The sequence below is a fragment of the Lutra lutra genome, chromosome 3, assembly GCF_902655055.1.
Source record: "Lutra lutra chromosome 3, mLutLut1.2, whole genome shotgun sequence".
NCBI lineage: Eukaryota > Metazoa > Chordata > Mammalia > Carnivora > Mustelidae > Lutra > Lutra lutra.
In genome coordinates, this window is record NC_062280.1 from 43,283,850 (window position 1) to 43,310,056 (window position 26,207).

Sequence of the window (26,207 nt, forward strand, 5' to 3'; positions counted from 1 at the left end):
ACTCCTTTACTTTATTAAAAAAAACTGAGGAATACTAAAGGCCTTTTGTTTCTGAGGGTTATATCTTTTTTTCTTTTTCCAAGTTTTTTTTTTTTTTTTTTTTTTTTTTTTGTCAGAGAGAAAGAGGGAGAAAGCAAGCACAGGTAGACAGAGTGGTAGGCAGAGGCAGAGGGAGAAGCAGGCTTCCTGCCGAGCAAGGAGCCTGATGTGGGACTCGATCCCAGGACGCCAGGATCATGACCTGAGCCGAAGGCAGCCGCTTAACCAACTGAGCCACCCAGGCGTCCCTTTTTTTTTAATTTTTATTTAAGTCATCTCTACACCCAGAGTGAGGGCTCGAACTCAAGATCATGAGATCAAGAGTCACACACTCCTCCCACTGAACCAGCCAGGCACTGCATCTGTGGATTATACCTAATTGATACTAAGCACGTTAGAAATCAAAACTAGGAAAATTTTAAAATACATCATTTATTTAAAAGAATAATAAACCACCCTTCTGTGATATTATTACATAAATAACATTTTTATGGGAAACACATTTTCCACAACAAAAGGAAATCTTGAGAACAGTAGGACAGTCTTACTGTTTCCAAAGCTCTGTAGCTGGCTTAATGAAAGAGAGCTGGATTGTCATACCTGCCTTTGCCTTCAGTCGGCTACGATACTTTGTTTTAATTAAAGTGTATCAAGAACCTCACCTTATAGAGGGAGGTACTTTCATAGCCATTCAGATCATTATCAATGTTCTTCTAAGATGATCCATCCATATGCAACGTGTGACAGTTGCTGAGGAATGCAACAGGGAATCCGAAACCGTATCACTCACTGTTTCCTTCTCTGCTCAGTGAAGATCCATTGAACTGTCTTGCTGGTTGAATGACCTTCTGTGTGACACCATGCATAGGTCATTTCAAAAACATTGCTTAGGGATGCCTGGGTGGCTCATTCAGTTAAGCATCCGACTCTTGATTTCACCTTAGGTCTTGATCTCAGGTGTGTGAGATCGAGAGTCCCATGCTCAGCAGGGAGTGTGCTTGAGATTCTCTCCTTCCCCGCTGTGTGTGTGTGTGTGTGTGCGCGCGCGCGCATTTTCTCTCTCTCTCAAGTAATTGAAAAAAAATTGTTTAACTGAGATATGCAGCTTTCCAAATGGAGACACTTTCCATCATATAATATCCAGAAACTGTTTGGATTTATATCACCGCCCGTCTTGGGAAAGAGCATCAGTGTTTGGAAAGTGTGAAGCTCACGGTGAGAGATGCAAGTTGCCAAGATTCTCATCCTCACCGGAAACTCGGGTTCTACACCAGCTACAGATACTATCCACTCTTTTCCCTGCAGTGGTCATGCTGTTCATTTCAAGAAAATAGCTGCTGAACGCCCAAGGTTGAATAGTCATATAACGTCTGACATAGTCATTCTTTCAAGTAAAAATAGGTCCCACCAAAAAAGCGGCTAGTTCAGCTCAAACCTCAGACAACTGCAGAAATATGTTTCTGTGGGACACCCGTCCCCTTCCATGTGTGGCACCAGCACTCACACACGCTTGCCCTGTTATTACCCAAAAAATTAAGAAGATGTGTATGTACTTCAGTGTTGAAATGTTTAAGAATCAATGGCTGCCTTTTTTTTTTTTTTTTTTTTTTTTTTAATTTGACACAGAGAGAGAAGCAGCAGCAGCAGGGGAGTGGCAGGGAGAGGGAGACTGACACTGGGCTTGATCCCAGGACCCCAGGATTATGACCTGAGCCAAAGGCAGATGCTTAACCCACTGAGCCACCCAGGTGCCTCAAGAACATTCTTAAGTGAAACTTTCTGTTTGTTTTTATTTAGAGAACATGGCAATGAATACTGACAAGAGGGACTAGTGCAGTTTGGTTCTGCTGCCTGGGTTTATGGTCTAGAACCAGCAGTTTTAGTCACCAGAAAAACAAATTTCAGCTCTAGAAGAGGCGAACAGTGTCTTGGGATATTTTAAAGATAATCCTGAACCTGTGAACCCCCGGATAGTGTTTCAGGGACCACACTTTGAGGACTGCAAAGCTAGGTCATGCAAAGAGGAAAAGTTCAACATATTGACCATAGCAAGTATTAGTTTGTGCTAACAATTATCTCACCTAGACAAGCTATATTACATGTTAATATATTAAATTTCTAGGCATTTATGTACAATTAGAAACCAGAACTTATTGGGAAAACATAATGGGAACAAAATTTCTGTGATTTTTTTTTTCCCATCATTTGTGAAGATGAAGGGTCTCCATACTGTATTAAAAAATCTGTGTTAAAATCACAGGTGTTAATTACATTATCTGTCCTTGAAGATAGTCTCAAAGCCGTGTGTTTGATTCAGATGCTCTCATTCCGAGATGCCAGTCATACCATTTCTACATTTGGAGTTGGCTTTAAGATCTTGTTAACTGCTTTTGGTAATGCCATGAACACACTCAAGCAAACCCATCTTTCAGCAGACAGCCAAAGGTAACATCAGGATGGGAGGCAGTGAGAATCAATATAGTAAGAGTATTTTTAGGGACTATTGATGGATTGCTGTATTTTGAGCTTAAGTCCAGCGCCAGATGCCCCAGAGCTGACTAAGATGAACTCACCATTTACTGAGAACCGTATAGTCCATCACGCACGGAGAGGGCTCTGAGATCGCCAGGCCAAGACCTCCACACCTTTCCCTCTGCGGTTTTGGGGAAAACACCTGGGTTCCAGCAGCCTCATGCCATGTTTGGGTGAGGGCTTACTCTCCCCGCCAGAGCACTGCGTTAGCCAGTCGATGACCTCCAGGTCCTGGTAACGCATGACCATGAGATTGGAGGACAAGATTGTCAGCCACAAATCAATTAATTCTCCGAGTCCGGAGAGATGCCGTCCAGCACGGCACTAATGACTCCGCGGCCCTCTCTGAAGGCAGCCCCCCAGAAGGCTGGAGCCGCGTTAAACCGTGCTTCTGTCAGCAAGCTGGAAGCTGTGGGTCTCTGACACGGCTCTCAATTGCTAGCAGGTTTCTCTCATTGCACCTCATTTGCATCTGGGACATCAATTAGCATGTTTGTTGAGGCTAATTGAATGAAACTCAATCATAGCTCTTAATTGCTTGACTATGTAAAAAGAAATCACATTAATGCAGCTAATTAAGTGTACGGCAATAGATGCAACATAATTAGGAGCGAGAGGTAAAAAACAAGGGATGGCAAAGGTGCAGGAGTGGGCTTGCGGGGGGCCACAGTGCTCCGTTCCTGAGCTCACCGCACGTTCGGCAACGGGTCCCTTTGCTCCAGCGCCTGCTTGGAGAAAATAATCTGCACGATGAGCATGGACAACTTGAGAAGAAAAATGCAAATAGGTTTGCAATTACTACTTTTTCAAGCTGTTGAGGGGCAGGAGATAGCACCTCTGGGGGGCCTGGCTCTTGAGTGGGCCCTGGGGACTTGTTAAGTGCTGTTTAAAAGTACTTGGCTTTGAATTACCCTCATGCCTTGTTAAAGGATTTTTTTCCCCTTTTATCATCGATCAGCATTTTCTACAAGGAACAGGAGAAGGGTAGTATCTGTAATATTTGCATATCAAAATCAAGCTTGCTGTCTTTACTTCACCCAGTGAGGCCCCTACCTCAAACCTGTAGGGCCGCGTGTCCCACTTCTAGGAGGCGACATTGGTTAGTGGTCCTGGCTTTAATTCCTCAAGTACCAAGCTGGGGCAAGATGAAAAGGCTGGGTTCTTTCAAAAACAGAAAACTCAGCGTCGTTTCTCTTGGGGGAAACTTGAAGCCGCAGACGCGCGCCTTTGCATTCCACCTGTTTCCGAAGCACCATATTGAAGGGCTCTTGTAGATTAGGAAGTGCATTTTGTAAGGTTTGTAAAAATGTTAGTGGCTTGCACTGTAAGAATTGCCAAGTTTATATCCTGGTTTGTTTTTTTTTTTTAGATCTAGCTCCTCTGAAGTTTCGGTGCCTAACTCAAGCGAGAAAACAGATTCCCTGGCCCATGCTGAGCCAAAGATAAATGTGTTCCCTTGCTGCATTGTAATCCAAAAAGCAGACACTTGGTACATTTCTATAATAATTTTAAATAAAATATCATGGTTATTGTATGTTAAAACATGCCTATTAAAAGAACCCATGCTGAGGCTTTAGTCACTATCTGATTAGCCTCATTTTAGAGCCCATAAGCAATAAATGCTCAATTACACTCCTGTTATTGTATTTTAATTTGTTAAGAATTGGCATTAAAGAAGAAAGTTATAGCAAGTTGATATTTTTGAAAGAGTAACTATGCAAGAATGAACTCATTATGTACAAGCCTTAACTTCAGTGTTGAAGCTTAGGTTGGCCTATTTTCAGTGGATATTAATGGAAGTAAGTTAAAGATGTTTAAGAACAACTTTTTTTTTTTTTGTGGATGACCTTGACCCTCAGCCCTAGACTAACTAAGGATCACTTCCCTTCTGCTTTTTGTTCACCATCCTCAACACCCTGAGCTCATTCATGAGGTTCCATGTATTTTTTCCAGTCTGTCTTATCCTTCTATCTAATTTAATGGTAACAACCTTCTGTCTTTGGTCCACATCCTTTCAAAACATAGCTCTTTCATGGTTAATTATATTTTGGGGAGTTTCCCAAGCATCTTGACTTCCAGGTGGAGTCTTGGGTCTGTCAAGATGGCGGAGACGAACACCAGCCAGCCTGTCCTGCAGGGTCAGGTTGCATCAGGGCCTCTGCTCCTGGCTCCCATGGCTGACAGCAGATCTGTGGATCCCACTATATCTCTCTGGGTGGTGACTGCTGACAGAGGCCTAGCCTCCCCACTCCCATTGAAGAGCTGGTCTGTTTCTGACCCACTTCAGTACAGCTCTGGATCCTTTCTCTGCTGGTCTTTGCTCCCATATTCCTCCTGGCTCCAGCCTTGTGTAGCCTTTTGAACATTCTTTGCACGTGGAGGTCCCGTAATTCCTAATTCACCAGTAAGCCCCTCACCCTGGCTCTCATTTTCCTCTCCCATTCCCCCACCCAGCAACCAGTTCTTGGGTGGTACTTTACACTGAATTGTAAAGAGACCATCACTATCCACCTAGACTTCCCCCTGGTTCCCTATTAGCTCCTGGTCATTCACCTCCAGCATGGAAAGAATGGCAAGATAACTTTTTCTGGATACATTGAATCACTTGGGAGAAACACAATGCTTAAGTACCAGACTTACTCAGTGTTCTTTCTTTTTCAACATCCAGCTATTACACATCCATCCATGAGCTCTGTGTTTTCTCAGCACCATACCACCAAACTCTCAGACATTGTCCCGGTCCTTAGTGAAATCCTTGACCTTTTACTTAGCTTTCTCCTGAGCTCCCACCAGAGAGCTTCATTCTTGTCTAGGCACTTAGTGGTGTTGCTATCTGAGACCGAACAGTTGTTACAAAATAGTTTCCTACTGCATGGAATTTTACCTGAAACTTAGACAAAGAGTCTGGGGTCCTAGTGTGCCATGTAATAAGCAGCAGTTTAAAAAACATGATTTCATATGGATACTTATTTTCTCCAGCTGGTCTGTCCTCCCCCCAGTGGAAGCATTTCCTGTGTCTCCTTGTATTTCCAGGGTCTGGGTTAGTTCAGGACACAGAGGCTGTGATTTCAGTATAATGATGATGCCACCATACTAGACAGATCAAAACCTCATTATTTTTAAAGTGCTTACCACAGTGGAAGGGGTCATAGGATTATAACTTATGGTGTCTGATAGAACCTTGTGTCCTAGATTGTACGAGGTCTTCTTTTTAATCTCTCTTGGATGTTTAACATTTTGAACAGGATTACATGCAGAATGTTCATGGTAAAGAGATTGATCTTCTGAGAACCACTGTGAAAGTCCCAGGGAAGAGGCCACCCCGAGCCACGTCGGCCTGCGCGCCCATCTCCAGCCCTAAAACCAACGGCCTGTCCAAGGACATGAGCAGTTTACACATCTCACCAAATTCAGGTAAGCTCATGGCAGACCGGCACAGGAACCCAGTGGTAGGTGCCGCTGGTCGCGGGACACTGTGGAGCCTTGGAGATGAAGTGAGGTTAGAACCATGAACATAGTACTTTAAGGTTTAGAAACCTCTTCACTTCTGTGGATGGTCATCTTCCCTATGCCTGTGGTTCCGGGACTGCCAGCCAGCACGTGGCACCATCTTGAGTCACAGTCTCACAAACCAAACCATGAGGTTTTCCCAGAGATGTGTAGTTGGAAGTAGAGTTTTACATATGATTGAGGATTTAAGGGCCTTCTAAAGTATGTAAATGAGCTGTGAAAGTATCAAGGGCTGGTGTGTATTTGTAGTGACTAAGTGGATGAAAGTGGAAGAGCTATTTGGAACAAGATTGAAAGGAAACTATTGGACCTCAACTTTCAATTCTCTCGGCTTCATATTGTTAACTTTTATGTCATTCTTTTACACAACTTTAATTTTCTTTATTCTCTTTTGAAAGGAGATTTGGTCTTTAATTCAGGATCAGAGGAAGTGTTTCTCAAATCTAGATGTGTTTAGAAATTCCTGGCCATTGTGTGCAGTTGCAGGCCATTCAGAATGTCGTGGTTCATTTTTGTGAGACTTTGCAAATGGTTGCCTTCTGGCTTTGACCTTCCAGTGATTACTTATCAGAGAAAAGGCCTGAGTCCTCCTTCTAACACACTTTAACACACGGGTTTGTTTTCTCCAGCAAAAAGTCCCTTTTTTCTCTTTGACATACATCCAGTCTTTTAAAAATGAATTAACTGTTCTTTGGGACTTCTGGCATATGTCTTCGCTGCATCTTTCTCCTTCTGAGGTGTCAGGTGCTTTGAAAGACAGATCATGCTGACCCCACAGTTCTGTGGTATACACAGTGTTGGTTGGTGAAAGCAAGGTAGTAGAAAGGGGCCAGAACTGGGGTCCATTGGGGCTCTACTGTGTGATACCAAGTGGCGTTGGACCGCTAATTCGGTAAAGTTTTACCACCATACTAGGTCGATCTCGCCTGGCCTGTGTGCATCACAGAAATGTGATGGCAGGTAAGATAATACATATGAAAGTTTTGGGAAACTCATAAAGAACAATTCAAACATCAGATGTTATTAAAAATCCAAAGAAGTAGGGCTTTCTGCTAGGGAGACATCAATTCATTCCAAAATGGTGGTTAGGTCTCTTATGACCTGCTGACCTTCCTTCTGAGACATACCTGAAATTTCCCTTTTCGGGATGGTGTGCTAACTCTGGGATGAGAAGAGAGAAAATAAGTACCCATGGTGGAAGGAGGGATTCTGTATTAAATGAAAAGCTAATGTCTTCACTACTTTGTATTTATTAGCTTTTTCAAAAAAATATTTAGTGAGCGCCTGTCCTACGCCAGGAACTGTGTATGCTGTGGATGTGGAGACCCCGATCTCCAGAACTTACATCTGAGTCCATCACCTTAAAACGAGCTCATTTTCCACTTCTTCTAACCCACCATGCCAAACCCACCCATTTTAGTCACGTGAACAAACATTTATGGCATATCTGATGGATGCCAGGCATGGTGCTGGGCTCTGGGAACACAGAAGATTAAGACTCATTTCTGCTGTTGAGAATCTTGGGCTCTGGTGGGGAAGAAAGCCCAGCAGGCAGGTAAAGGCAGGGCTCTGAGGCAGGCCATGGTACAAGTACACAGGGGCCTGAAGGTCTAGGGGTGATGGGTAGAGTTTACCTGAGGAGGTGGACCAAGGCTCAGGGCTTGGGGGGTGCCTGTGCAGAGTGTAAAGAAAGGATGGATGGGAATCTGCCAGGCACAAGGATGAGGGAAGAGCCTCAGTGATTTGAAGGAGTTTTAAATACATAATGTTTGGAATTTGGAGTTTTTTTAATCTTGAGACTTGTGTTCTTTGGTGCTGAAATGCCCCTTGTTTTCCTCAGGAAAATGTAATGTTTGGTAAACAGAAAATACAAAATGCCTTGTAACCTTATCATATGCGTGGAGTGGCTCATGTCCTGTGCCTCGGCTAAAAGAGCATTCCTTTAGCCCCTCTTTCTTTCTCTTGAATGCCCTGGCATTGGGTGGATAGGAGGGTTTGGGGTGGTGCACAGAATCCCTTTCCCTGCTCCCACATTCAGCTGATGACGGCATGTTCTTCCAACCCTTAGCCAAGTTAATTCCTCTTAAAGGGAACCTGGTTGATGTTTACTCTTCCTCGGATCACAAGTAGGGACGTGGAAGTGGGGCTGTGACGTCACAGGAGCACAGTACCACTTTGGGGAAAGACAGTGCCTCATGGTCACAGCGGTGCTCAGGGACGTGCCTTCCTTGTCTCTGCATGCAGGTGACCTCATCGGCTGGTGGCCCTCTGTCCCCTTGTTCACAGGTGCTCTCTCACGTAAAGAACAATTTTAACTTGAAGTATGTTGATGTTATTTTAAGTGGCAGACTTTGACCTAAAAATAGGTATTATTTCAGCTGTTTTAGGGCTGTTTGCCAAAGAACTTAACACGCTACTTAACTGTATTCTTTCTCAACTCATTTGATTTCTGCTGTTTTGTTCTAGAGGTCCAAGTTAACATGGAGATGTTTGTTTCTTTTCATGCTTTTCCTTTTTATTTGTTTTCTTATCTCAATTACTGGAATAGAGCAATGTTTTGTGCCTTCCCTTCTTGTAACTTTTTCACTTGTGTAGACGTGATAACATGCATGTACCCAAATCCTTGAGTATACCATTTCTTACTGTCTTAGGACAAATGTCCCTAAGTGAAGTGACTCAGTCAGTGGTTATATACAAAGATCTTGGTATGCATTTCCAAAGTAATTTCTAGAAAGGTTTTGTTACACAAGTACCCTTCCATCTCTAAAGTGAGTATCCATTTCACCCACACATGCTTGCTAGCATTGCTGTCATCATTTTGGAATCTATACTAAAAATACCTCATGCTTTGTTTATTTGGATTTCTTCAATTAACACTAAAGTTGACCATCGCATGCCTGTTGATCACAGATATTCCTTACTTCACAATTGTTTAGATGTATCTTTTCCCGTTTTTGTATTTGGGGTTTGTCTTTTTCTTACTAGTATATAAGAATTCTTTACATGTTAAGGATATTAATGCTGTACAATATGTTCTGTAGGTATTCAGTTTATTATTTGCTTTTTAAATTTTATGGTCTAATTTACGTATAGAGGTTTTCCCCTTTTTAATGTATAATCAAGAATATATACATATAATCAAATTATAAGTCTTAGTTCTGCAATTTCTGCTTTAGATATTTAGAAACCCTTTAATAATAATCCTGAAAACAGATCACAATTCATAAATATATATTTCTGAGTTTTGCAGTTTTATTATTGTTTCTTTCTTAAGAATATTTAGCCCTGAATCCACCTTTAATTTGTTTGCATCAATTATACACAATAGGAAATCTAATTAAACTCTTTATTCAAATAACTAATTGTCCTTTCTCTGTCAAACTGTTTACTTATGACTGTGTGTGTCACCTTTATTATACAACTAACTCATTTAATCAAAATCACTGTGCTTCTGGGCTCAGGAATTTTCAGTTGACATTGTTACCATTGTGTTACCATGTCTGGATTTACTACAGTTTCTTAGGTTTATGATTCAATTTATATCTGGTAGTAATATTACTCTTTGATTTGACTGGTGTTCTTGGCTGTTGCCACTCATTTATTTTTTCCAATAAACTTAAGAGTAACTTGAAACCTTCTCCTTTCCCCAAAAGATAATCACATTGTGACTCATTGACAGTGCTTTTAATCTATCAGTTAATTGGGGAGGAACTGACATCTTTACTATATTGAGTTTCTTGTCATGGAACACAAGTCTTGCCCAATTTATTCGAACCTAATATATATTCCTCAGTAAAATGTTAACACTTTTCTTCATTTAGATGTATCATGTCTATCTGTCCTGTTAGTTTATAATTTTTGATGAAATGTGAAGCTAATTTTGGAGGGGAGAGGGGTTGGAAGAGAAGGAGGCTGTCTGTTATCTCATCTACTTTGCAAGAAATAAGAAAGCTCCGGGTGCCTGGGTACCTCAGTGGGTTAAAGCCTCTGCTTTCGGCTCAGGTCATGATCCCAGAGTTCTGGGATGGAGTCCCGCATTGGGCTCTCTGTTTAAACAGGGAGCCTGCTTCCCCCCAACCTCTCTCTGCCTGCTTCTCTGCCTACTTGTGATCTCTGTCTGTCAAATAAATAAATAAAATCTTTGAAAAAAAAATAGAAATAAGAAAGCTCATAGTCGGGGCGCCTGGGTGGCTCAGTGGGTTAAGCCGCTGCCTTCGGCTCAGGTCATGATCTCAGGGTCCTGGGATCGAGTCCCGCATCGGGCTCTCTGCTCAGCGGGGAGCCTGCTTCCCTTCCTCTCTCTCTGCCTGCCTCTCTGCCTACTTGTGATCTCTGTCTGTCAAATAAATAAATAAAATCTTTAAAAAAAAAAAAAAAAAAAGAAAGCTCATAGTCTTTATATTTTTTATATCCAGTCATTGTATTGAACTCTATGTTAGTGGGAACATTTATTCAAATGTTTCTCTTGATTTTCTAGTTTATCTTAATGCATCTCAAACTTCAGATATGATAATGCCTAATTGTATGTTTGTGTTGACTTTGGAATACCTTACTGCTTTCCTTCCTGTACTGCTCATGTACTGTCAATATTGGGTCGGCTGCATGCATGCCCAGCCCCAAATAGTGCTTTGGAGTTTCGTGGGCAGTATGAGATCCTCCCCTCAGAGACCTTGCACTCTGGTGGGGGCAGAGGAGTCAGAAGATAAACAGATAAGACCATTGAAGTTGGTGATCGATGCTCAAGGGATGAAGGGGACAGCTGGATAGAAAATCACTGGTTGTGGGGGTGGTCTTATGTTATTCCTAGTATTGGGAAATGCTTCACCAGTCTTGGAATATTGACTGCATTTCAAACATCAAAATGCTGGAAATGTGATGATCTTCATGTCATATTTTGACCAGGGCTTAGGGAAGGGGAGGAAAAACACATCCAATTAGCTGCCTTGTGTACTGATAACTGAGCCTGGGTCTCCCTTTGGGGCCCACAAGTTACGCAGAGCAGAAGAGCCACAGTGAAGGTGGGGAGGCCCCACACTCCGTGGGGCAGCTGCAGAGGGCAGGCATGGCGGGCAGAGGGACACATTCAAGAGGAGCCTGCCATCAGTGTCCCCACCTCCAATCCGATGGTGACACTGATGCTTGAAAGAGAAGGGAGTGGCTTGGGGAGCTCAGACATCAACACACAGAGACAGAAAGAAATGACAAGGAAAGGCAGTCTTGCCGTGAGGGACGTCACTGAGGCACACCTGCCCACGAGCCCTGCGCGGTTGATCTAAAGTGAACCTCCCAGTCAGCTTGGGCCACACACCTTCCAAAGGCTGCAGGGCCAGCCCCTGCCTCTGCCTGATGGACTGGTGGGCACACGTTCACAAATACGCTGCCAAGACATTTGTGGAAACCAACACTAAAAATGAGAGAAACCCAAGATAAACTGCAACTGATCCTACAAGAGAGTGAAAGGTGGGGAAGAAGGAAGACTTAAGAGGCTAATTATTATTGTCTTCATAAAAAGAAACAAAGTTTACATGAGAAACCTGGGGATAAAGAGTCCTTGAAAATTAAAGAAAAATTGATTACAAAAAGAAGAAAAATTTTTTTTAAAATTTAAAATTCAGTAGATAGGTTCAGTGCTGTAAAGACCATGGCCAAGGATACTGTTGGTGATTGTACCTGTGACAGCAGAAAGCACACTAGAGGTGATGAAGGACATGTTAGTGTATTCCATCTGAAGAGCCGAGTGTCAAGTTCAGGGGAGAGGAGACTGTGCAAACACAGATTCCCAGAAAGCATCCCAGGTAGGAAGAGAGCATGCTTACTACCAAGAGGGAACTCTTCCGGCCTGTGGACTTCAGAGCAAACACCACATGCTAAAAGACAATGGAAGAATTCCTTTCTAAGGACAAGTCATTTTGAACCTAGAAGTCTATGCAGGGCCAAACTACTATCAATCAAGTATGGAGGAAGAAAAAAATTTTTAGATGATATACAGGGATACAGAAACAAATTACTTTTTGAAAAATTTACTTAAGCATCTACTCCAGAAAGAAAGAGGAGGAAGAAGAAGAATCCAGGAGATATTTATTCAGGCCTGGTTAAATTCCCCCTTCCTGATCTCATCTCCCCCTTCTTCCAAGGTCACTCACTCAGGATGTCCATGGCAGTATCTGCCTTTCCAGGTGCTTTTTGGTTTGGAACCCGCATCACCATTCCAGTCAGAAGCCATATTTTAGTGAATCCATCCGACTGTAATTTCAGGCATACTTCCAGAGAAGACAGATGTCCCACAGTATGTTCTGACAGGAGTTGTCAGCCAGGCTGGTTTGGTAGAATCGTATCCACCCACAGTGGAATACTGAGTTGTGTCAGGTCTGAACGTTATTCTGACACTGAAGTAACAACAGGAAAACGTAATGGTCTACAAAAGGGCCTTGAGAGGCAGAAACCCTACATTGAATACCACCTTCCCTGTCTTAGGACCTTATGCAGATGAACAGCAGTTTTTTCATTGCCGCCGTGGGCAAGGTACCTACCTCGCTCTTGGGAATGCACCTTTGCAAAGTCCAGCAGCCCAGGACCAGTCTCCAGATTCCATCAGGAATCCATCATATTTTTTGTGCTTGTCACTAGTGAAGAAAAGGAAGCAAGGGGACAAAAATTTTGCGTGGATTTTTTCCATGCTGGGCACTGTTGTTTCTGTCGCCTGCGCGCAGCCCTCATGGGTCAGACACACTAAACCCATGCCCCACCCCCAACAGCATTCCCTCTGTTGTGGGAGCAGAGCTCTGCGGGACCAGCCGGATATCCGTGGGCACCGGGCTCCTAGGCCATGTCCCCCCGACTCTTTATTCCCACACTGCCCCATTTTGGTCCAAGATGCCAGATACCTCCCTGTCCCAAAAGTGTGTCTTTGTTGGGTATTTGGAACGGTGACTGTGTTTTTATCCTCAGCAGAGCAATGTGTAGGCCTTTGTAGCAGGAAATCTTGCCCCTCCTCTCCCTCCCTCCCTGCGCTTCAGGCCCCCAGCGGTTTCAAAATATTAAAGCCTCCGGGAGGGTTGAGGCTGATTTTTCGGGGGTGGGGGCGGGGATCTCGATGTGTTTTGAGTATTGAACTGCCGTTGACATCTAAAGTCTCAACCATGCTGTTTTCCTCCACACTTCAGTAATCAGGACATCCAGCAAACCCATAAAAAACCAAACTAATAGCATGAATATTCAGTGACCTAGAATACTAATTATTGTCATGAATATTAATGTGATCGGACTTGCTTTTTCCTCTCCTCTTTCTCTCCCGTCCTCTTTCTCCCTCTCTCCCTCTCTCTTTTTTTCCACTTAGCCGGCTCTAAAGATGGGTCATAATGAGAGCATTTAAGAGGGAGCGCGCTCTCCGCCGTGACAGGGACTGGGGTAATAAGGAGAGCTTGATTAACGCGGTGCACTTGGGGGAGAGATGAGAGGCTTCACGTGGGCCTGTTCGGGGGAGGCAATGAGACACCGGCGGCTCTGTTGCTGCTCCCGGAGATTAATGAGGCCTAAGAGTGCATTAGGAACAGTGACAAAGGTTTGATCTAATGGGCTCAGCCATTTTTCCTTTGAGTGACAGACGCACAGAAGTAATTGGCTGTGCAGAATGGCAGCTCATTGGCGGTACTTAAGGATACATTATCCCCGTTGTGTGGCCCACAGAGGCTGTTTATCAAAACTGCTCACACTGCAGACGCCAAGCCGCTAAGCTGCTGTTACAGTCGTAATAGCTATGAAAAAATAAATAAATAAATAACGCAACATCAGAACTAGATCCGTCGTCTCCTAGAAACAAAGTTTTTCTTTGTTTAGTTTCAAATGGTCTAGAAAACATTTTAATAACTCCAGAGTCTGCTCTGGGCACAGAGGGAACTGCATGGCTCCTGTGTGTCTCCTGGGTCGTGGGCCTCCCACGAGGGAGGGGACCTCCCCCCTACCCTGACTTTGCTTTTCGCTGTGTTTCTGCCTCAGTCACCCCTTCCTGTCGCACACTTTGGACTTCGTTTGCCACGTTAATCTGATTCATAAATCGGGTCCTTTTGCTAGCCACGCGGCAGAACGCTTGCGAATAAAAGCCTTACTGGTTGAGAATTATTTTGCTAAAAAATAATCCAAAAATCAGTATTCCACGATAATCTCCTTCCACAAACCAGGTTTTACTTGGAGTAGATTTGATGGCTTTTTAATAACTCATTATTTTTAGGGAAAGGAAGAAACATTTTGGGGCATTTCTTTCAGACCCAAAACATCAGGAAGTATGCTACTTCTGTAACTAAAAGAGACACTAAAGTTACTACTCTTCAGAAGAGTTGCAACATCTTCAGCTTTTGTGAGAAACACACTGTTATTGCTAGCTGTATCTGTCTTTAGATGTTTCCACCACTGAGGTTTAGGCAGATTTCTGTTCTGTTGTTTCCATCCTAAAACTGTAAGCTCTTTGAGGTGGAGACCATTACTTCCCTTTCTTTGTTACCCTCTCCTAGTTTCATGACCTCACAATTATTTTATCATTAAGTAATGCTACTGAGCATCGCCGCCCAGGAGAAGTATAAGGGATGACCATTGAGGCTAAGCACTGTTTGCTTTCTTTCCGTGCAGCACTCCATGGGCAGGACCGTTGGGGAGGAATCCAGGGATAAATCAGAAGCATGCTTTCCAGTCTAAGGAAACCTCCTTCAATTATTTGAACCCTAAGTGGGGTGTTCTTTTCTGTGAAGACTGACAAAAGCACCTTGATCTTGATGATTTCCATTTAAAATACTCAGGATACTGAACTGTCTTTCACTATGGGGACAGATATTCCCATAAGTAAATAAAACTTGCTTTAGAAACTTTGTTCCCCCTTTCAGAAATGTGCATGCTTGGTGAAGAGTAGTGTTTTAGCTGTTCCCATGATGCTTTCAGGACCAGAAAATGGTCGGCATGGGAAGAGCTGGAGGAGAGAGGGGCCCTGAGAAGGACCTCGTCCTTCAGGAGGGTGGCCGAGTGCTGTCTGGGGTCTGGGGAAAGAGCCATTCTGTGATCGAGCCAAGCCCATGATTGGCTTCCTTGCTGCGTGCCTGCTCCCACTCAGGCAGGGGTGTTTTCAGAGTAGTCATGACGTTCACCATATCCGAACCTTGTGGCCTGGTCTTTGGTAGTTACCGCTTGTTAAGAGAACATTTGTCGGGCACCTGGGTGGCTCAGTGGGTTAAGCTGCTGCCTTTGGCTCAGGTCATGATCTCAGGGTCCTGGGATCGAGTCCCACATCGGGTTCTCTGCTCAGCAGAGATCCTGCTTCCCTCTCTCTCTCTCTGCCTGCCTCTCCATCTACTTGTGATCTCTCTCTGTCAAATAAATAAATAAAATCTTAAAAAAAAAAAAAGAGAGAGAGAGAACATTTGTCTTTCTGGAATATTCTGGGGAGTGGTAAAAGGCCCACCTCCACACCACAGCCATGATTTCTCTATAAGAGCTGACCTCGTAGGACCGGAATGGAGGGAAAGAAGTGAGCACTTCTGAGCATAGACCCACATGACTGCCGCAGTCTCCTCCCTGAAGAGGATAATAAATGTACTGACAGCCAGAGAAACCTGCTCTCAAAATGGATTTTGGGCAAAACACCTACTGTATGTATCATATAAAGGAGAAAGAACATTTTCAAGACAGAACTGTCATCAAATGCAAAAGAAGAAACTCAGTGTTGGATGTAGTTTTTAGGAGTATAGTACCAAATTACAAAAATAGAGGAGAAGACACAGACATCTTGGGCTTTATGTGTTACAAAACATGACTGTGTGAACACTATAATCATATTTTGTTGCTTAGATTTTATTTATTTATTTATTCGTCAGAGAAGGAGAGAGAGGGGCACAAGCCTGGGGAGCTACAGAGGGAGAGGGAGAAGCAGACTCTTTGCCGAGCAGGGAGCCCGACACAGGACTCGATCCCAAGACCTTGAGATCATGACCTGAGCCGAAGGCAGATGCTTCACCGACTGAGCCCCCTAGTCATCCCTTAAAAGAAAATCCTTAGTTTTATTTTCCTTTTGTGCAATGTTGCTTATACTTTGTTATCACTGCATTGCTATAAACTCATTCCCGAAGCCATACGAGTAATGGGCGGTAGGCAGGTGAGCCCGATGTATGTACTTTGTGAGCAAACACCTCAGAGTCTGTAGTAGCAGGTGTCCCTGCCTCCAATACAAGTGGGCAAGAAAGCGCGGGCATTGTTTTCATAGTGCTGAGTGTGGCGCCGGAGAACCGGGATGACATGGACTTTGTCTTTGGAATAAATATATTTGGACTGATTTCTAAATATAATCCCTTAAAGTGAGCGCCTCCCTTCTCATGTGCTTAATATGTTCATCTTGAATTGTCCTGAACACCAGGTTTATATCCATCTCCAGGATGCAGTGGCGGCCCAGCCGTGGCACGTGAGCAGGCCCAGGGCTTCTCCAGCTCCTCTTCCTTTCTACACATCTGGTTGTACCATTCATCCACTGTTAGTACCATGTCCCAGGCCCATGGTTTCATTTCTTCTTTCCCTTTATCACTTGTGCCTCTGATGGCTTGGGCGGACCTGGTCGTAATCCTTTGGAAATTCTGGAAGACCTGGAGTGGTAGGAGTGTTGTCACGCTGTCCCGGCCCTAAGCACTGCGCAGGTCCATACAGCAGGTGCTCAGGACGCCTCCGAGAGCATGCATGTCGGCTCGTGCATTATGAGGACGACTGTAATAGCCAAATGCAGATGTGAGCAAGGGACACACGAGGAGACCCCGGTGCAAGAAAGACGTAAGGATGACATTCAGACCTTTTAGATTTTAAAGGCAAACAAAATTAGCATTATTGGCATTTTAAGCTTTTAGTAAAAAATAAACCAGAGAGAAAAGGAAAACTCACCATTGATGAAATTGATAACAGCTTATATCCACAGAGGCTTTGTGGTTTACAAAGTGCTTTATGCAATTTGATGTTTATATTAATCAGCCACATGGGGCATATTATTGTCATCATCATTAATGTTAGATCCATTTTACAAATCATGGACTGAATTGTTTTCAAGATGCCCAGGTTCCATCATCTTTTGGCCAATGGCCTCAGAAAATCAGCAATATATGCCACAAGTCAGAAAGACGTTAATGCTGTTGGACTGAGTAATGATTCTCCCGAGATTTTATCCTAAGGAAGAGTCTTAATAGAAGATGTCCTTTGCAGTTTTGTTTATTCTAATGAGAAATTGGAAATGAAGCTATCCGGAAGTAAGAAAATAGCAGTATGAATTGTCTGCCTTAAATCAGCAAGATGTCATATATCTAAAATTATTATGAAGATAATGGAACAACACATGAAGAGGGTTAGAAGCCATAAGAAAGAAGTGTAATATAAAATTACATCATTCCTGTGGCCATCACAAAGAAGAATCGATGCTCATGTTCAATAATGAGTTGATCTGTTACATGAGATTCTGGAAGTCTTCTAATTGACAGCACTCGTGCAAGGTAAGTTTTAAAGACATTGATACAACAAGAACGATTCAATGTTTTTTTCCTTGGACATCATAATCAGAACAAGGAGAAATCCAAACAAAATGAGCTATTTCTGCATTTTAGGAAATAGGTGGGAACTGGTCCCAGGACTGTAGTCCTGAGTGTGGCCACACTGTTGTAGGTAGTAGCAAACACGTCCACTGTGACCGCCGGGTCTGGGCTCCAACATTCTCTCCTCTCTGGTTAGCACGTATGGGCATATATCCCAGCGAAGAGGTACACCGCGATTCCCATCTCAGTAGTGGACGTGTTGAGTGCACTCTAACAAAACAAGCGTCCGTTTATAACAATGCAGAATCCCGGACGCCTACGTCTTTAAGATACTGAATGTGTCCTTGGAAAAAATCCTCTTAGCCTCAAGTCCTGGATGCCAAAAAGGAGGGCAGATTTCCAATGCAAATAGTGTAGCGAACAGCCCTGCTCATAGGCACTTAAATCATCCGTATCTCACTTTTTATGGTAGTGTTGTGAATTATATTTCTTTTTGGGTTTATAATTGGAGGACGAACAGATGGCAAAGGCCTATTTTGAAGTGGTGTGGCCATTACAGTAGCCTCGGTCGCCCTGCTCCGATTCCAGCAAACTGGCCTTCTTGCTCATGCTCAGCGGGCCTGTGCTTCGGAGGTTTGCAAGGCGGCCTCACACCCCAGACTCCTCTCACACTGGAGGCCAGGTAGGAATGAGAATCGACCCCCAAAACCGATCTGTTTCTCAGTTTGAGGCCTCCGAGGGTCAGGGAAAGCTCCTATCAATCCTATGCTGTAATTACGATTTGTTTTTAAAAAGGTATAAAATCCCACGGTAGATACCAATGTCTGCGTTGTACTGGGGCCCTTGTAGACCCCTCTCTGCGTCATGCTCCCTTCACACAAGGCACAGGAAACTTTGGGGTCTCTAACCTACTGGCAAGCACTGCTGCTCTTCTACAAGCTACTTTACTAGTAATTCAAATGCCAAATATTCCGTTTCCACTTTAAGCCTTTGAGAAGGCCAAGCTGTGTTTGTGAAGATGAACTAAAACGGAAAGTGCAGTGAGCAAAATTTTGTATTTTACAAGAAATAATTGTTGATGAACCTTTATTTGAATGCTATGAAAAGCCTTATTTCAGAGTATATTTTTAAAAATCAGAGCAAGCTATTTTTTATGTAATAAGCCTATAGCTTAAAAGAGGCATTCTGTCTTTGATGGCATTTGGTGGATGAAAACAGTCGTGTTCAATAGAAAACCAGCATCTTTTTCATGCTCGTTTGAGATCAGTTCAGGCAACATACTGATATTCATTCAGATATAAATGCAATAGTCACTTTGAAATGCAAATTGTTTTAAGAAAAATAGCATATGGTGGAGGTAAGTACCTTTTCAAATCAACTCTTACACTTTAGGGATATAAGTAAAGCTAAAATTATTCTTTGGGAAGAATCTGGCGCTTTTGACACATGGAAGCTGGGCTAATCAGGGCGGCCCATAAGCACACACATATCCATATCAAGGAGATGGCGCTGGGACTCCATGGATTAGCATGGTAATGTAGCCGCCCCCTGCTAATCAAGGCCAGCAGCCAGCTGATCCGGAGATGGGGTGTTGGAGGAAGCACTCTGTCTGAGTTCAGAACGGGCCAGGTAGTCAACTGTGTATATCCCCATATTTGGGGAAAAGATACTGAGACAAACAACAAATAGGTCTTTTCATGACTCCCTTGCTGTGGAAGCAGCAGCTCCGACTGTGAAGGGCTGGACCCCTCTTTGAGACTTCATATTGGTACCCCCGTCTCCTCTCCCCCACCCCCAACTCTGTCTCTCACACTTGCTGACCTGACCTCTATATCCACAGACTCTTCAGGTGACCCATTTTTAGCTTTTTTTGGGGGTGAGATGCATTATATCAATAGAACACACACAGAGAAACTGCAAAATCCTGGTAGCTAAGTGTGCAGGTGGCCCGTCCTTAGGTTGGGAAGCAGCAAGTGGCCGCCAGCCCCCACCTGTCCCCGCTGTCCGTATACACATGCGCCTGAGGGTGGTTGCTATCCCATTGCTCACTCCTAGGACCGGTTGCTTATGGATGGTGAACCGTTGGGTGGGGTCACAGCCATTGGTGCTTGGGTTGGTCTTCTCCACACATACTGTCTGTGAAGTTCGTCCTGTCGTGGCCATGTCAGCATCTGTCCTTCCTGCTTGTGTTCCACCGTATGGACATACCATGGGGCGCCTATGGTGGGGAGATGTCCACCTTTGCTGGTTCAGGGCTGTTCCAAGGAACACCACTGCGAGCATTCTTGTACAGGATTTCTGGCACAAGTGTTAGGCACTTGTGTGACTAACATCGGACTGAGTGTGTGACTTCCATTGGACTGAGGTAAAAAGGAAAACAGGAATCTAGGGAGAGAGGCTCGTATTGGACATCAGGTGAGTCAGAAGAGAGTTTGGGTAGTCCCGGGATTGCGTGAGATCCCACTTTCCACACTTTTCTGGAGGGGGGTGGTCTCCATTTCCAAAATCTAAAATAAATCTGCAGCATTCCGTAAAGTTTCTCCCACACCCTTCCAGGGGCTGTTCTTCCTGCCCCTCAGACCTTCCTATGACTCCTGTATTCCTTGGCCTTCTGTTTTGGGCACACATGGGCTTGTCCAGTCAGATAGACCTGAATGTCATATCTTGGTTCTCAGCCACACGAATGAAATTCTGCAGCAAGATGGATATGTGTTCGGATAAGTACCTGCTGGAGCCATTCAGTCTGACTGCCCAGAGAGGCCCCTCTGCCTGGGCACAGCCGCTCAGAGCTGCTCCCCATTTGAGGCTGACCCCGACTACGTTGAGAATAGTGTCCAGGTCCCCCCGTGTATCTCTATGGTCTTGGTCTTCCATGCTTGACTGCCAGGAATAGATCAGCTGTGGGCTTCTTTCACAGATGAGAACCCCAGATCCTCAGCCTTAATTAATAATATGTTAATGTGAAATGAATTACCATTCACTTGAAGATATAGGCCTAGAGAACTTAGGAAATAAAGTGAGTTTAAGTTTAGCACCTCTCTTACTTGCTTTAGAGGTATTTTCAGAAGTGGTGAGAAGATCGCAGTGTGGTCACACATCGGGCAGACTCTGCTGGGTGTGCGTGCGTACAGTCTAGAAGCAGGGGCTGGTGTTACTTGACTGGTGCCAATTCGTGACATTTCTTTCAGAAATACAAATGAAATTATGCATTAGCCTTTTTTGGATAGGGGGTGTGTGTGTGTGTGTGTGTGTGTGTGTGTGTGTAAAAATAAGCATCAGAAATTGACATAAAATACCATAATTAGATCTGTAGAGTTATTTAAGATAATTCATGAAACATTTGGGAGTAGCTGGGTTCTTTGACTAATGGTTTCACTCAGAGCAAGTCGAAATGCCTCAGAGGGTAACCACTAGCCCAGGACTGCTCCCGCGGGGAGTGAGATGCTCCAGGGGCCACAGCGAGCCGCTGAGACTACTTCCATGGAGCAATGGAGCACTGGTTTGCATCAAAGTTAAAACCTGTGTCTTAATGTGTTTACCTTTAAAGGCAAGGGCATGTCTGTGTTGATCCCCAAGCTATTTATTTATGGCAAAAATGGGATTTTTAGCCCTTCATGATTTTTTTCTTACATCGTAGTTAGTTGATCTTTTATTGTTTGGTATTTAGAAAAATTTTAACTGATATTTAAAATTGAGTATATACGAGAGATTTGCTCTCTTGGGAGAAAATCAGAAACGTTTTACTTCTGAAACAAGATTGTTCTTCAGCCAATTTTTGAAAGATTTTGTGACTCGTGGTTAGCAAAGATGAGGACTGGGCAGGCAGGTGTGTTTTCTGGCTGCAGCACTGGCCATTTGGAGAGCACAGGCACAAGCCCACTGCGGCCAGATGCTCTTCATTTTTTCAAATAATGCCAGAAACCACAGATTTTCTCTCCCAGATTCTGCCTTAAAAAATAAATCATTGTATACTCAGGAAAAATCATCTATGAGCTCAACCCAGACTCCAGGCCGCAAGTCTTACCCACATTCATGTGGCCAGAACTCGGTCACGTAGTGTATCTTGAGTCCACGGTGGGGGGCTTGGTGTGATTGCGAGAAGGAGAGCCTCACACACTGCAGGGCCCTGAGGTTGGGCTTCCTGAAGAGCTCTGCCCACCTGCTTTGGGTCTTGCGCTGAGTCGGCAGTCACACACCAGGAGCACACAGTCTTGCCGGAAGGTTCTTCACAGGTACCAGTGGGGTTCCTTGAGGATCCCCTCAGGAGCCAAACCCCAGAGCTGCTCCCCAGCAGCTTTATACATTGAACGTGCTATGCTTGAAAGTTCTCTTGACAAACAGCTGGAAGCTTGAGGACCCGGGGACCCGCTGCAGACACATGGCCAGCTCCATCACATGGGTTTCCTACAGTGTGTACATTTCATGGAACCTACTCTTCTTCCACAGTGGCTATTTGGCCTGGACACGAAGAGTTTGTTGACCTAAGACGATCTCTTTGTTGGATACCCCCGTTAGGACACTGCACGTGTTCCTGTCCGAGTTCAGACCAAGTGGGCTGCACTGTGTGTGAGTGGATACCCTAGGGCTTCTGCTGTGTGCAGTCAGGGACAGATGCACTTGGGAAACTCTGCCTTTCAAGGGAAGTATGTCAGGAGGTTTTTAGGCTGGTTGTCGTCTGGGAGCCACTCCCCGGAAGGGAAGCCACACTGCAGGCTTAAGTGTCGTCCTGGCATCATTGGCTCGAAGACAGACAGTGAAGGTGTTTGGGTACTTGTGAGCCTTGACCTTGTGTGCCTCAGGCTGGTGTAAGAAGAGGTTTTGTGGACAGAGTGCACGCTTGATCATGACTTGTCACTGGTGTGATTGGGCCACACAGAGAGGAAAGGAAAAACATCTCCTCAACGTTTTTGCCAAATGGCAGGTATGCCCACAGGCAGTTAGGCTTTGGGGCAGGGGGTTGCTGGCTCAGCGGTGAGGTCACATCTTGTGTGGATCTTCTCTTGGTCCTCTCTGTCCTCTTTCCAGCTTTTTCTTTGCCCTACCATAAAAGTATTAGCAGTGTCCTCGGGCCCCTATCTGCCGAGAATTCATGTGATGAAAGTAGAAATGGATTTGAGGTCTTAGAGTGGGTGGGGTTTGTCCTGTACATGGTTCTGAGTGTAGGTGTGCGAGATGAGGATCCTCCCAGGGAAGAGCAGGCCCAGGGTCTGCAGGTGTGGGCACCGGGGCTGGTGGAAGTGGCACAGACATCAGTGGGGCAAGGGGAGGGGTGCCCCAGCAAGTCTCAGGGACAGCCAGCCCCAGGTGACCGCCCATCTCATCCCTCTCCCATATCTGCTCCCCACTGTTGAGCCAACAGGAAGCCAGTGGTTGCAGCCTAAATGGGTACCCTCCTAGGAGAGCAGGGCAGAGGAAGGAGATGGTGGGAAGGTGGCCAGCAGACACCTATATGGACATTGGCTGCAGGGGGAGACCCACACTGCGCTGCCCAATGGGAGCACCTCGTCCGCCCCCCGAGATGGTGCCCTGCTGTGGGTCTGAGCCCCGAAGGAGCATGTGATCTGTCCCTGATTGCCACCCCCACTGACCGTGAGCTGCTCCTCTGTGTCTGAGCTGCCAGATGCCCGGCCCTTCTCCCCAATCTGCCATGGGGATCGGCTCCCGAGTGGGTGCAGGAATCCTAGCCAGCAGCATCAGTTACGATGTGTGCTTACAGGATTGGAGGACCTGAGTGGGCCCAAAAATCAGCACCTCCGTGGTAGGGGGGAAATGGCTAAACTGGCTCGGACCCTGCAGCCAGACGGGGAGCCAAGAGCAGGCCCCTGACCTGCAGTCCTGCGCGCTGCCTGAGGGCACCTTTGACAGCAGGCGTCTGAGGTGGCAAAGAGCTCCAGTTGTCGGTATCGTGTTCGTAGTGATTTCTGGGTATCTGAGCTTTAGCAGGTGCCCCCAGGATGTCGTGTGCGCCCACGTTTCCGGAGGAGCATCTGAAACAGCAGGTGTTAGGGCAGGGCCTGGGGGTCTGCATTCCTCACGAGCTCCTGGCCGAGCACTGGTCTGAGAGCCACACTCAGGAGGGTCTGGGTCCACCCATGCCCCAGGTCCTGAGGTGTTGCTTTCAGCTTTTTTCTGGAAGTGGGTAGAGCTGCCTGGGAATAGTTTTCCTCTGTGACATTCAAAGTGTGCCCGGTTCAGATAACAGCATAAAATCGGTATCTCATTTTAAGGTAGAAATATATTTTTTGAAGCATCTCATCTCTGTGGACCACTTGTTTGTTGCATGGCTCAAGTAGGCATTTCAGTCCAGTCGGTTGTCAGTAGCAGAGCCCCAGTTCCCACATCTTGATGGCTCACCGGGACCACCGGAGTTCTCTGGGAAATGCGCATTCTTTCCAGCCCCAGCCCCAGGCCTTCGGAATCAAAATACAAGTATTTTGAAGCCTCTGTTTTTAGAAGTTCCATGGGCAGTTCTGGTAATTGGCCAGATTTGGGAACTACAAGCCCGATCTATGCACTTAAAATCTTGTGCTATGAGAGCCTTCTATTAAAACAATTTGAACTTGATTGGTTCCAAACTAAAATAAGCAGGAAAGTCTAAAACAAAACAAACCTGATCTCTCTGAAGATCTGCATCCAGCACATGAATTCACTCACAGACGGTAGGATGGCCGCACTTTAGAGAAAGGCACTGAGTCATGATTTTGAGTTTATAGTTGATAAGACCAGGAGATTACTTGTTCTGATGTTGAGCTCCTGATCGCTATCATCCCACACACGATGGGACCGTTCCATCACCGCCCCATGTGCTGAGCAGTGGCGAAGGCTGTCTTTCCTCTGCTGGGCCTCTTCGGGGTAAGAGTGAGCTAACCTGGGTTAAGAGTGCATGTTTCCGATGTCTTGTCTAGGAGCTTCGATTCATGTTGACCATAAAGTAGAGCTTCACTATAAAAGTTGGCTGCCATTTGTGGTCATTTTCCCTTCCATCAATATGTGGACACAGTGGGGGCTCCTGTAGGGTTCATCTTGCTGGGACTGAGGCTTTCCCCAAAAGTGGGTCTTCCATCTTCACCTCTGCCCCACCTAGAGATGGTGTTGCGTCGGTGTCTTTTTGTTTAGGATTGTGTTGCGTGGTTAGGTTCCTTGGCAGTGCGCCAGCAGGCTCCCTAGGATCTGTTCCACCCTTGTTTTCCTCTTGAATATTGTTCTGTAGGATGCATCCATCTTTCACGTAGGCAGGACGCCAGCTGCTCTCGGTACCGAGGTCCACTACGCGCAACCACATGGACATCTCAACTGACTCGTGCTGGCTTCTGGGGTCTGCAGTCCGAGGTGGTGTTCACCTGACTTGTTTATTCCTAGGGAATGTCACTAGTGCATCTGGGTCTCAGATGGCCAGCGGCATCAGCCTGGGCTCCTTCGGCAGCCGGCCGGACGGCATGCAGCAGCGCTCCTACTCTGTCTCCAGTGCCGACCAGTGGAGTGAGGCTACGGTCATTGCAAACTCAGCCATCAGCAGTGGTAAGAGAGGGCGCAGCCCCCCGGACCCGCGCCCCCCTCACAGTCCTCGGTGTGAGCCAGGGGCCGGATGTGGCTCCCTGGCCATCCGCGCTCACTCTGGGTGCAGGCCCTATGGGGCAGCTTTGTGAGCTGGGTGTGTGTCACCTTTCATCTGCAGAGCATTTGGTCCTTGACAAAGGTTTCACTCACATCCTCCCATGTGGTCCTATCAGGGAGGAGCAGATTGCCTGCCAGGTTTGGAAAGCGAGGCTACACACACATGGTCCCGTGACAAGGAGGTGAGAAATAATCATAGCCAGTATCTCAGTCACACTTCCCCGTGAGACCCCACACCCATACTTCGAGGAGCACGGCTCATGTTCCATTGTCAGGCGTGGGGTGTGTTTGCTTTTTTCATCAAAGGAAAACACAGAATTCATTCTCCTTATTAGTTTTCCAAAATTCCTGATGCACCTTCTAAATTTGGAGAGTTCCCTGTCACCTTTTTTTTTTTGATGAGTGTGGACAGCCTTTCGGGAGATGGGTGTGGACGTCAGAAGCCACCCTGGTGTCTGGGCGGAATCGTGACTGATGTGCTATTCAGGCCGCCTGGCTTTGCAGCCACGCGCTTTGCCTGTGGCGTTCTGTCTACGGCCCGCTCACCGGTATTTAATGGAATTCCCATTGTTGTATGTCGTCTATCAGACAGGGGTTTAAAGTAATTTTAGCATAATTTGTTCTAATTAAAAGATTCGGCATCAGGTCTTCCCTGTAGACCCACCAGCTGCTGCAGCAGGACGTTTGCTGTGGGTAAACATCATCCTTATTTCTAGTTGCTTCCATCTCTCTGGTCGACCCTGCCAAGTGAGGGCTTACAGTAAGGACAGCTCCAGACTGGTTGCGGAGGAGAAGTGGAGTCCATCAAGGCCGCACCCAGGGGTGCCATGACAGTGTGGGTCTGGAAGGGTGGGTGGCATGGCGTGTGTGAACAGAGCATGGCCCCTGTGCCCGGCACGCACCCGCCTCTGGGGCCCCTTCCCCACCCAGAGGAGGATGCTTTGGCAATCGGTGTCCCCTTCCACCTCT

General features: G+C 45.5%; 1 protein-coding gene across 11 annotated transcripts in view; it reads left to right on the top strand.

Moving 5' to 3' along the window:
- Positions 1-26,207, top strand: part of AGAP1 (ArfGAP with GTPase domain, ankyrin repeat and PH domain 1) — a 520,173-nt gene that overhangs the window by 335,902 nt on the left and 158,064 nt on the right. For 9 of the 11 annotated variants that reach the window (XM_047721458.1, XM_047721459.1, XM_047721460.1 and 6 more), the window contains 2 exons: positions 5,817-5,985; positions 24,984-25,142. In XM_047721458.1, the coding sequence (XP_047577414.1) occupies positions 5,817-5,985; positions 24,984-25,142 (328 nt within the window). The remainder of the gene's footprint in view (positions 1-5,816; positions 5,986-24,983; positions 25,143-26,207) is intronic. The other 2 variants (XM_047721461.1, XM_047721455.1) reach the window with 1 other exon arrangement.